This window comes from Austrofundulus limnaeus, unplaced genomic scaffold (genome assembly GCF_001266775.1).
Source record: "Austrofundulus limnaeus strain Quisiro unplaced genomic scaffold, Austrofundulus_limnaeus-1.0 Scaffold89, whole genome shotgun sequence".
NCBI classification, from domain to species: domain Eukaryota; kingdom Metazoa; phylum Chordata; class Actinopteri; order Cyprinodontiformes; family Rivulidae; genus Austrofundulus; species Austrofundulus limnaeus.
The window spans coordinates 1309288-1322171 of NW_013952491.1; the positions used below are offsets into that span (position 1 = coordinate 1309288).

Below are 12884 nucleotides of genomic sequence, written 5' to 3' on the forward strand. Positions count from 1 at the left end.
GGTGTACCTAATAAAGTGGCCGGTGAGTGTATACTGTATATATAATCAGTAATATTTTCTGCTAAATTACAAACTGAACATATGTTGATAAATCTATAACTCTTATATCGCCACAGATTTCAAAATGCAATTTTACAATAAAATTTCTGTTACGGATTTTAGTTTTTCTAATGCTGTGATAAATAAATTGTGACATGAAAAATCCAGGATTTAAAAAATTTGTTTTAGTATTTTATTAATTTAGTTAAAATAACAAAATAAATGTATATACAATAAATATATTGTATATTATATATCTACTACGTGTTCCTAATTACTAGACACTGTCCAGTAATTAGAAACACGTAGTAGATTGGTTTTATAGACACAATGAACTTTATTAGATTATGTATATTATGTACTATATATACAAATACAAATCACAAATAAAATGAAAGGCAGTAAAAAGAAGAAAAAATCTTACAGTATCTGCGCCTTTTTCCTCCCGAAATTAACATTTTTAAACAATAATATTCTACAAACAAGAAAAACTAGGCAAAAATAACCTCAAATCCTTGTCAAACAACAATTCATATAAATACGTTATATTGTTTCATATTTCTTTAAAAACGTAACTTAAAACATAAACATAGAACAATTGTCAACAACTGACTTAAATAAACACAGTTCTGCTGCCATCTTAACTCTTTATTTTGCGTTAGAACATGTTGTCTGTTTAAGAGTTATTATGATTCCTGGCCCTGAGACCTACATGTAAATCCTTGTATCGTCTGCAAACATGAATTGTTTTACTTCCTGCCTCCGTCCATCTTCGCTTCTTGTTTCCTTTAACCATAATTTGACTCTTTCCCTCCAGCTCTCGTCGAGTTTTCTCCTCTTCCTCCATTATTGTCCCAGAAGTTTCACAACAAAACAGAAGTTTTAGCTTTTTTCACACCCGTCAAAATAAAAGCCGTAACACAACCGTTTAGTGCAATGACTTTTTGTTTAATGTTTTAGTCCTGAGAACACTTGGATTTAATTTCTCTCCTACACTGTGATGCTCAAACGCTAAATCATGCAGCTCTGGTTCAAATGTTAAAATGGGGTTTTATGGAGAGGCTATGAACAGTTAATATCTTACTTGTTGTGAACAGGTTTGGTTTTTGGTGGTTCTGCTGCAGCCGGAGTGTTTCAGCTTTAATCCAGCTGAGTTTTGTCTTTTATTCTTTAAACAATCTTCAGATTATTCTCATTTCTCTGAAATGTTTTAAGAGTTTTTGGAGAATCTGCAGAAACGAGTCGTCTAACAGAACCAAACCCATTTTATTTGATGTGTATTTTTATGATAATTGGTGATGCAGTTTGTGTTTGTGTGTAAAACCCGTTGGCTGTGATAATGGCAGCCAGAATGACTTGTGTGATTTGGGGTCTCGTGGGGGGAGTTTGTCTTTGATTAGAGCTCGGTGGAGAATGGCTGACTGCACAGGAACCCTAATTTCCTCCCTGAATCACTTCAGCGTGACTCCCGACAGAAAGGCTGACATGAGCGACTGACTGCACTCTCTGGAGAACACCTGAAGTCAATTAGTGCTCAGGATTTGCTTTTCTTCAGACTTTCTTCAGAGCGTCTCTGTCTAAAATAAAATGTTACTGAGAAACTTTTCCTTCCTGGTGATTGGAACTGATCAGATTTGTGCACCGAGACACCGCCGGTCAATAAATCTGAACTTCCTCTTTGCTCTGAACTTCCTGTTTGTTCTAAACTTCCTGTTTGCTCTGAACTTCCTGTTTGTTTTTAACTTCCTGTTTGTTCTTAACTTCCTGTTTGCTCTGAACTTCCTGTTTGCTCTGAACTTCCTGTTTGCTCTGAACTTCCTGTTTGCTCTGAACTTCCTGTTTGCTCAAACCTGTTTTAAATCTGTTTATATTGGAGATGGGAAACGACTGCTTCAGTTTAACAAACAAACCAAAAACTTCGGCTTCTTTCGTCTCCTTTCAGGAGCTAAAACCTGTTTGTTTAGGTTTAAGGATTAGGTCTGATAAGACTTTTTAAAGTTTTATATTTTCTGACAGAGGAGCTCTGAGGATTTCGACAGTCTGGTTGTAAAAACTGCAAAAATTATTAAACCTAATTTAAATCTTTTTTAACATTTCTGTAGAAAGTCAATCATTTTGGATTAAAATAAACTACAAAAATTTTTTTTTACTCTCCAAACCTTAACTCCAAGCATTTTTTGTTTGAAGAAAATGTCATAAACAATTTGTTGATTTTTTTCTTACATTATAAAATATTAAATCAAAACTTTGTATCTGTCACAATAAATTTTTTTGTCATTTTACATCCAGTCTATAAAGAATATACATCTTATTCCTGCTTTTTAACTTTGCAAATGGAAACATTTATGTCAACTTTATTAGAAAAAGTCGTATTTAATTTATTTATGATGTAATTTCTGTTTAAACGCTGCAAAAGTTTTTGCACAGTTTTACATTTTATCTCAAATGAGCTTTTAGTTCTGTTCTAGTCTTAAAAAATCAGGAACTAAAGTGAAAATTTAGGCAAAGATTTTTCTGTCATGAAATATTCTTGCTTCAGGTTCAGTTTAAGGCAAATCTAATCAGGTATTTTTACTAACTTCGTTCAATATTTGTCTTTGCCTCAGATATTTTTAAAAGTTTTGACTCTGTGCTTTTTGTTGGTTTTGTGAAACTTGATTTAAATTTTTAATTCCAGCAGATTTTTCTTGTTTTTATTGAAGCCAGTTCATCTCGAGCATATAATCCTCATTAAAAGTTAATTTATATTATAATCTTGTATATTTTTGCAGCTCGTAAACATTCCTCCAGCTGACAGAGCTGCTGCGTCTCGTTATGATTGATGAATAAAGAGCAGAGGAGGGATTTTCTTTAATCAAACGATCTGATTTGTAGATAATTAAAGTGGTTTTAGAGGTAAAATAACTCCTGTTATAACAGGTTTCTGTTCTTCCTCAAGAAAGTGACTTGTTTCTGTGACTCTTTTTGTCAAGTCATGCTACGACATGCTGCTGCAATCCTCAAAACTCTCCTAATTTATCCCTTTAAGCTCTGATAGTTTGAACCGTCTCTGGAAAATAAATCCTTCCAGTGAGTTGTAGCTTATTAAGAAGCTGCTGCTAACAGGTTTTGTTTTTCCTGTTTTAAAGGAGAAGTTTGATCATTTTGAAGTCTTGTTCTGTTAAAGATGTATCAAACATGACATGAGAGGAAGGAGCTCATCACCCGAGTCCAAGACAAACAAATGGTGTCACTCTTAAAACTCTGTGGTTCTGTTTACGCCCCAAGTTATTAACAGAGAAAACCCAAACGTTGTTTTCCAGGTGTATGAGAGAGGAACCAACGTGGAGCAGTTTGTGACCCGTTTCCTCCTGAAGGAATCGGCCAATCAGATCCAGTCTCTGCTGAGCTCTGTGGAAAGTGCGGTGGACGCCATCGACGAGCAGCACGGCCAGTCGGGGTGAGTCCCAGATGAGACCAACACCATCAAACTCACTGGGCTTTTGACTTTTATCTACCGGTTTCTGCTCTTTTGTGGAGGCGGGACCGGCAGCACAGAACTTTTCCTCCCGTTTTTTCATCCGATAATAAAGAAAGAAACAAAACAAAAACTCACATATTGCTTCACCTGCAGCTCAACCAGGGAGGACAACGTCTCCATTGTTATTAAAACCTGGCGCAGGTCCATTCAGGCACTCAGAAGATGTTTGTGTTCATCACACATGCAGAACTTCTGTGTTTTTTAGAGAAGGTTAACCACTCTGCACACGTCAGTGCTGCTATTCTGAATAAAGCCGGTGCTTGTAGACGCTCTTCACGATCAGATTGTGTTCATGTGAACAATGCGTTTTAATCAAAGACGTTTGCACATGTAAACATAGCTATTGAACTAAACAAGCTTGTAAAATAAATCTATCATCAGCTCTGATTGAGCAACAACTTCAGAATCGACGCGCTAACATGTAGCATCCATGTTTAGCTCACTCTAAACAGTGACGTTGCGCCAAGGCTGTGAAGCGTTCACACTGGAGTCAGATTAAAGTTGCATATTCTTGTTGGTGGGCCTGATGGATAGAGCTTCATCAGAGCTAAACAACAACAAAAATCTGAAGCTCCTATGTTGAACAGTTTTTGAATTATAAGCATTTTTAATGTCCCCTTTTCAGGTGGAGCCCCCTCCTCAAATATGGGGTCTATCGTAAAACAGCTAGCTGGTGCAGTGTAGGTCAGACTCATCTACAGTCCTGCTAAACTTCATGTTGATTGGTGCAGCTGTTTTTGTGCTACGGTTGACCAAAAATCACTGAAAAAATAAAAAATAACACAGAACGAAATCAATATGTGGTCCTAATAATTAGGCTGTGTATTGGCAAGAATTTGGCGATACGATACATATCATAACAGAGGGGTCGCGATACGATATATCCCGATATATTGCGATACTGTAAGCAAGGCAATATATTGCGATTTTTTTGTCCAAAAATTATTTTAAATAAAAAACTCTTACTGAAAAAAAAAAAGAAAAAGAAAAGCTACAACGCTAACGCTACTCTTACTCTCTGGCGCCCAAGAGGTAGAGGAGCCAAATGGCTGGCTCACTGCTGCCAARTAGTGGTCAGAGGCTGAACTACAACATAAAAATGAACAGTTGGCAAGAAGGTTGACATTTTAAACCTTAATAAAAAATCGATACAGGGCTTTAGAATATTGATACAGTATCGGGAAATGAAATATCGCAATATTTCAGTGTATCGATATTTTCTTACACCCCTACTAATAATCATATAAAGGTCAGTATGTATCCAGTAACTGTAATAATACTACACTTATGACAAAAGTTAAGTAAGAAAATTACACTAATATATTATTTTTAATTTAAATAGCAGAAGTTAAAGAGGTTCCAGCTCAAAGTTGTGTTTGTATTAAAAATGTGTTCATTTCTAGATAAACCCTGTTTTTCCTGTTTTCAAACCCTAATCTGTAAAATAACTCAAATGTAAAGTTTTCCTCTCTCCGCCTCTCAGACATCAACCTGCCAAAGTCAGTCCTCGCATGTCGGAGAAGTGCAACCAGAACGCCGTCCCTGACTACCCCCCCAACAACAGAGTGAGCGCCCGGGAGGCGGTGAGGAGCATCAACACGGCTTCAGGTGAGGAAGGTCCTCGTGTTCCTCTGCAGACGAGCACAAATCAGCCTCTGGCTGCTCTTTGATTCACCGCGCTCATCCATGCAGGATTTAAAACGCCTCAATCAGCCGCCTGCACGAATCGCAGCAGCTCTGCTTTAAAGCAGCAAAAACGCTGAGCGGGCATTTTTATTCAGTGAGTGAGCGATGTGGGTTTGAAGAGCGAGAGAAGAGACCGTGTAAAGGCTGCAGAAAATGTATTTTTAGATTCATCTGTCAGCAATTTACTGTAAATCACCAAAACATTTTAAACCTAATATCTCCCAAATATCTGCGTCGGTTTTTACTGTGATGAATGTAAACAGAGTGAAATAACTCACCTGATCTCTGAAACATTAAAACTGATCTAAACCAGTAAAAACTGGGAGCAGGACTGGAGCTGGAACAAGTTTTATAAAACCTGTTTGAGACGCTCAGACCAGACCTTTTATCGGACCCGTCCAGACCTGCAGGTTGACCCAGAACCTGCTGCAGGGATTATTTTTGGTGATTTTCAGAGCAGCTGCAACCAAAGTGGAGCAAACAGCCTCACAGAGCGCAGCGTGTGTTTTCAGATCACTTCCTGTTTTTAACAGCCAATAAAAGGAAAATTACAGTTGTCTAATTTTACACAAACAGCAGATCTAATCACTAAACCACAGATCAGCAAACGTCTTCAGTAAAGAAGTAAAAATATGAGGTTAGTTTATGAAACATTAATTATAGTTTGTCTCAAATACAGTAAAACATTAAAATCGGATATTAGAACATAAATCAGCCGTCTTTCTCCCACCCTTACTGCGTTACTTCCTCCTCATTCATGTGTTCATCACCCCCACAGGACGTCATGAAGGACTTTTATTAAAACTAACTCAACTTTTGTTAAAACTAACTCAACTTTTATTAAAAAAATCAATTTTGGTGCCAGAGTGTCGAGTAGTTTGATGCATGATGAGCCTCGTTTCGCTCCACTCCTGCTTCAGTCCAGAAGCTTCGTTTAAAGGACCCGTGATGTCAAATTTTTGTAATAAATATTAATGCATTTTTGGAAAAATAATATCGGTAACATGTTGCGAAAAAGGTTTCACACCGCTGAGATGAACAGTTGTTGAGATATTTGCATGTTCAGAAACAGGAAGTGATGTCAGAGGGCAATAACAATGTAAACAGAGCGTTGCTACACTAACCAACAAATTGTAGAGAAGAATCTGAAGTTTCTTTAGATTATATTCTCTGTCAGATGAAGAGTCAGAGTTCAAATAAAGATGAAGCAGTTCACTTTCTTAAAGAGTTCCCCTTTGATGTCACTTCCTGTTTCGCATTAACTGAGCCAAGTTCAAAAGAAAATCTGCCAGTTATGTTACAAAATTACCAAAATTGTGTGTATTATGCCAAGTTTATTAAGCATAAAGATGTTTTGTTGACTGTATTTGAAGGATATTCAGATCCCAGACACTTTAATGTCTGAATAGTTGAAACTGATTAGCTGTGGCGGCCATCTTGAATGAGTTTGACCCTAAACGTCAATCAAAATAGATAGTGTGTCCAGTGATTGTTTTCAGAGTTTCAGTCAAATGTGTTTACTGATTTGAGTTATTTTGCTAACAGACTGAACGCACTCACACAAGTAAATGACAGGATATTACAGAACATTTTCTAAAACATGTTTAAAGGGGCGGAGCATGGGGTGGCACAGGGGTGGCCAATGAGGCTGTTTTCGGGGGGCACATTCAAATAAAGAAAAGCCCTCTGGATTTGAAAATTCAAAATGGCCACCACTGCTAATTCAGCCGTTTGATTTTTTTTAAATTAAGCTGTTTTAGGAAATATTGAGCTGAAGTTCTTTTTTATTAAAGCTCAGAATGATCCAAACATTCAGAACTTATTATTCAGCCTCTTTTACACACACAGTGCTGAGCATTAGTGTAGAAGTATCTGAAAACAATTTTTACCAAATTCTAAATGCTAATCACAAATTCAAGATGGCTGCCACAGCTAACTATAATTCCACTATTTTAAGACTTATTTTGATTTATTTGTTTTGGAGTAGCTAAGAATAATTACATTCTGGTTGCTGATGCAAATCCCAAATGAAGCTAACTGTTAATGCTAATTTTACAAAGGCTATAATTCAACTTGTTTTGAACATAAACAGCTGAAATTTTATATGGTACAGCTGTATCAGAGAGAAAACTTTAACAAAATCTAAATTCAAAAACCAAAGAGCCCCACCCCATTTATCAATTATTTGGGGGTGGCCAATCAGGTACCACTTGCCACCCTGACCACCCCTCTAGCTCCGCCCCTGCATATTTATAAATCAAAGCTGATGAGTTTTATTTCGTGTTTTCCAACATTTCCTTCTTTAGAATAAATTTCAGACATTTTCTATTTTGTCTTAATTAACTTAATCATATTTTTAATTAGAAGAGCTCATTAAACACTTTGATTTAATGATTTTTTTTTTACCCAAAAAGTGATTTAAACAGTTGAAACTTGTGTAAAAATAATCATTTTTTTTTTCTCATCATCTTACATTAAATCAGACTCAACTTTTCTTGTTTCAGGTCAGTTAGGATCTGAATAAAGATGGAGACACTGAACAGGGTAACAGATCATTTAAAATAAATAAATAATTTGACACAATAAATGTCTGGTAGAACATCTTAATGCATCAGTCAGGGTCAGTCTGGTCTCTTACTGAAGTCTAAAATCTGATATTTTTCTGCGTCACGTCTAATGGATCCTGATAAGATAAATAGCCGTCCTTTTTCAGGACGTGACAGTCGGTGTTTTATCTCCCTCCTCCTCTTCTCCTCTTCTCTTCTCCTCCTTCACCGGCTTCCTGTCGGCTTCCTGTCAGCGGCGTGGTTCACGCTCACCTTGACACTTTGCACCTCGTCGAGCAAATTGCTCGCTGGGGAAATGACTCTTCAAAGGTTGTTGAGATACGCTTTTATCGCTAAACAAGCTTGACGGGACACAGAAAAAAAAGGTGTTGATTGGTGCTCAGGTGAGAGGGAAGCCCTGAAGAGCTGAACTGAAGGTTTTTATTGGCAGGTGTCAGAGCTGAAGCTGGTCTTACCTCCAGCTGCAGATTAAAGAATGCTCTGACTTTAACTTTGTTTTACTTTGCTTTTTACATCCAACTTTTTTTATATTTGGCTAAAAAAATCTGTTTTATTCTTCTCAGTCCAACAGTTTCTGCAGACTTTAGTTTATAGTGAATAAAACATCAAAACAATTGTCTCTATTTGGAACAATGGGCCTCATGCAAGAACCGTTCGTACGCACAGATTTGTTCTTAAGTTGTGCGTACGAGTGATTTAGGAGAATTTGTGACATTCACCAATGTTTTCATTTTCTAAGATTTTTTTCAGATACGAACAAAATTCAGGAGTGGTCCAGACCTGTCGTATATTTTACCAGCAGTCAGTCTGCTGTTATCCAGACGGGTTTTCTTCACTAATAACTTTATATTTCGTTAGTTTGAAGATATTTTGAGTTGAAAATAAATCACACTCCATAATTATGTTGACAATAGGTTATTCTGCTTGAATTAGAGTTAAAATTTTAAATGTAATAATTTAGACTTACCATATAAATTGTCCGTTTTCCGCCGCTTATCCAGGATCGGGTCGTGGGGGCAGCAGCAGGAGACCCTGCTCTCCCCAGCGACATCTTCCAGCTCGTCCTGGGGGACTCTGAGATGTTCCCAGGTCAGAGGGGGTACATAATCCCTCCAGTGAGTCCTGGGTTTTCTCCAAAGTGCCAGACTTATTTTGAAAACATTTTAAAATGCTTATTTCAGAACCGCATCTGAGACCACCTGCGACCGCGCGTGGGCTGGGCTGGGGGGCGGGGTGGGGGTGTACGGTGCGCAGCGCTGTGTCTTCTGAATAAATGAAAATGATTTAACACAGTTGTTTATACTTTTAGCAGCTCTTTTTATTCCACAGCTGACCTGCTAAAAATGACAGATTTTCTTTTCTGGATCTCTGACAGACGGACTTCAATCTCTGAACTCATAAAGTTTTTATTTTTAGTTTTCGCTGTCATTTTTCATGAATGGACACTTCCTGATATCTGAGGCAGGAAACACAGCCTTATATGGTGTTTTTGGGGTGGTAATTATGCTAATCTCCTCTCAACGTGCACGAGCAGCTGGATACGAACAGGTGGAATTTACGCAGCTCATTTACACACTTTTCCTGAAGATAGAAGKGTTTGTTGAATCTGACGTGACATGTTCGTACGAACCCTTTGTACGAACAAAAGTAAGAGAAATTTAGGAGAAGAATACGAACATGTTCTTGCATGAGGCCCAATGTCCCTGACTTTTTGGCTTTTCAAAATCACTTTATTCTAAAGAAAATTCCCCCAAAAATAAACTCAGACTGATCTGTTATACACTGCTCGCTTTGGTTTTTAGTTAACGTTTTGTTTAAGTAGCTTTTACTGAGGGTTTTGCTACATTTAGCTTTCAGCTACAGTTTTTGCTGATTTTAGCTTTTATGTTTAGCATTTTTGGCTTTTAGCTATGTTTTTACAAATCTTATTTTTTTACAGTACAGTTTTTTGTTGTTATTTTCACCTTTTTGCTGCTGTTAACTGTCCACTGTTCCTTCTTGAACAGCCGGAGCTTTTATAGATGATGTAACAGATTTATTTGTCTGGTTGATTGTTGTTGTTGTTGTTGTTGTTGTTCAGTCTGTTTATTCTTTATTCTTCCTCCTCTTTACTGTCGTCGTTACAGGTTTATTGTCTGCAGCTCTTTATTGGCGTTAAAACCTTTTTTATTGTTTTCTTTAGTTTCCAGATGACACAGTTGGAACAAAGAGTTTATAGTTGTTAAATTAGTTTTTATCTAAATGAAACAGATGGTTGATAAAACTATAACTGTTGGGACGTTAAACTGTTTATCAGCACTGATTTATTTGTCGGCTGGTTATTAAGCAGCTGAATCACTAATAAGTTTACATTAAAAATAATTAAACATTTATTCTGGGATGTTTTAAAGTAGAACTGCTTTTTAACAAACTTTATATTTAAAGTTCACGTTTCTTCTTCCTTCATGTTTAAATGGTTCTTATGGCAAATCAAAATTAAAAAGTATAAAATAAATAAAATGTAAATAAATCTTTTTTTCAGAGTTTAAAGTAAATAAAACCATGACTGACTTTTAGTTTCATTTTTATCAGTTTTTATTTATTAATTGTTTTTCTAGTTCTGATTAAAAGCAGGTTCAAAAACAATTTAAAAGCTTTTTTTTTTTAATTTTGCTTGTTTCCTCTGTTTAACACCAGAGAGGTTCTCTGGAGATAAATTTGACTCAAACATCAAAAATAATGAGGCTGAAAAACAGTTTTTATTTGTTTTGTGTTTTAAACTCGTCTATTTTTGCAGCGACAGTCGGATCCTTTCTGAGACCGTCCTGATGTTTCTTTTTTTATTTCTGCGTCGTGTTTGTGTCGAGGCTGCAGCTGTGGGAGGAAATCTAAATATTTATAACGGCTGCAGGTCAAACAGGTCCAGGTCTCAGAGGCTGAACTTCAGCTGATCTAAACTCTCTTTAGTTAAAGCACAGATGTGTTTTTATTTTTGTGTTTTTTCATGTCGTCACAAACAGCTTCTAAAGAATGTGTTTTAAATTGGATTTGTTTGTTTCTTACAGCCTTTTGTTTCATTTCTTCAGTTTCATCTGGTAAATTATTTTATTTCTGAGGCTGACCTTCACACTTTCAGTGTTTTTATGTAACAAACTGAAAACAACAAAAATCTAAAAACAAACAAAAAAACCTTCAGAAAGTCTGAAGAACTGACCGAGACAAATTATACACAAAAAACTGGTTTTCAGCTTCTCCACAGTGTAAGACAGCAGAAAAATCATGTCTTAAAACCAGTTAAAAACTAGCAAAACCACTTTTTTTACTGCAGAATCTTAAATTATTTTATACTTGTTGCAGATCAGATGTTAAAATGATTCGATGCATCAGATCTGTAAGGTTTCATGAACCTCAGGGTTTTTACACCTTAATTTTATATTTTGTATCTGCCTCTTTTTTAACTTCTTTAGTTTTGGAAGCAGCTCTGACTAGGGCTGTGTATTGGCAAGAACTTGGCGATACGATACATATCATAACAGAGGGGTCATGATACGATATATCCTGATATACTGCGATACTGTAAACAAGGCGATATATTGCGATTTTTTTTGTCCAAAAATTATATTAAATAAAAACCTCTTACTGAAAAGGAAAAAAAGAAAAGCTAATGTTTACTTACAATGCTAATGCTCTCTTACTCTCTGGCGCTCAAGAGGTAGAGGAGCCAAATGTCTGGCTCACTGCTGCCAACTAGTGGTCAGAGGCTGAATTACAACAAAAAAATGAACGGCTGGCAAGAAGGTTGACATTTTAAACCTTAATAAAAAAATTGATACAGGGCTTTAGAATAATCGACACAGTATCAGGAACTGAAATATCGCGATATTTCAGTGTATCGATATTTTCTTACACCCCTAGCTTTGACAGCTTCAGTCACGATGGTTGATTAATGACTTTAAATCCTGCTCCTCCTGTGAAGAACTCTAAAAATTACGATGGCGTATTAGGGCCACTTTGCAGATGAAAAAAAAGAGGAGTAAATCTCAGAGGAAAAAAATCAGAATTTCTGAGATTAATTTCAGAAATTTTCGAGAAAAAACAGGAAAGTGTCTGAGCTCCAAATGTCGTAAATTTGCGAGAAAAAACTCAGAATTTCTGAGAGTAATTTCAGAAAATTTTGAGAGAAAAACAGGAAATTCTCTTATTTTGAAAAGTCGCAAATTTGCGAGAAAAAAACTCAGAAATTTCCATAATTAAACACAGAATTTGCAACATTTAAACTAAATATTTTCTGACTTGGTAAAGTCAGAAATTTACAAGAAAAAACTCGTAAATTTATGAGAAAAAAAAACTGAAGTTTTGAGGAATAGCTAAAGGACTATTCCAGCTGTTTTCACCATCTTTTACTTGCTCAAATTTAAAAACTAAAACACGTAGAGACTTCAAACCTGGACTAGATTATTCTACACTGATTGTAGAATATTTAAAACCAATTTGTGAAACATATATTTGATATGTGAAACTTCAGAATATGGTGATTTCAGCACTTTTTATGTGTTTTATGAACAGACTGTGAAAAGCTGAGACGTTTCGGCTGCTTTTCTTCAGCACCTTGTCTAATCAGAGGGAGTTTCTCCTAAACAAATGGTTCTGGTATATTTGTGTTTATCCCTGTGAGCTCGTCCCTCAGACTCTGCAGAGATGCTGAAGTGGTTCAGATCAACTCAGAGGTCCTGATGAAACCAGAACATTTTAAACAGAGACGTCACATCAGAACCGACCTGATCTGCAGCTCAGCTTCAGCAGAATTTATTAACAAAACTTGACATTTGTCTGCTGGCAGCAGGTTTCTGAAGAGCAAAATGTTTGACTGGAAACAAAGAGTTAAATAAAGTAAATGTTGACCGAATTTAAATGAGGTTTAATTGAGGATAAAATGAGCCGAAACTCTTCACTCTGCAGCCGAAGCTCTGCTTTAATTGACTCGAGTCCACAAGTCTGCTTTTATCTGCAGCCGTCTCCCAGGCTGCAGACTGTGTGTGTGTGTGTGTGTGTGTGTGTGTGTGTGTGTGTGTGTGTGTGTGTGTGTGTGTGTG

General features: G+C 36.4%; 1 protein-coding gene across 4 annotated transcripts in view; it reads left to right on the forward strand.

The window, feature by feature from the left end:
- Window positions 1-12884, forward strand: part of necab2 (N-terminal EF-hand calcium binding protein 2) — a 115070-nt gene that overhangs the window by 69627 nt on the left and 32559 nt on the right. For all 4 annotated transcript variants that reach the window (XM_014012193.1, XM_014012192.1, XM_014012196.1 and 1 more), the window contains 2 exons: window positions 3342-3478; window positions 5043-5167. In XM_014012193.1, the coding sequence (XP_013867647.1) occupies window positions 3342-3478; window positions 5043-5167 (262 nt within the window). The remainder of the gene's footprint in view (window positions 1-3341; window positions 3479-5042; window positions 5168-12884) is intronic.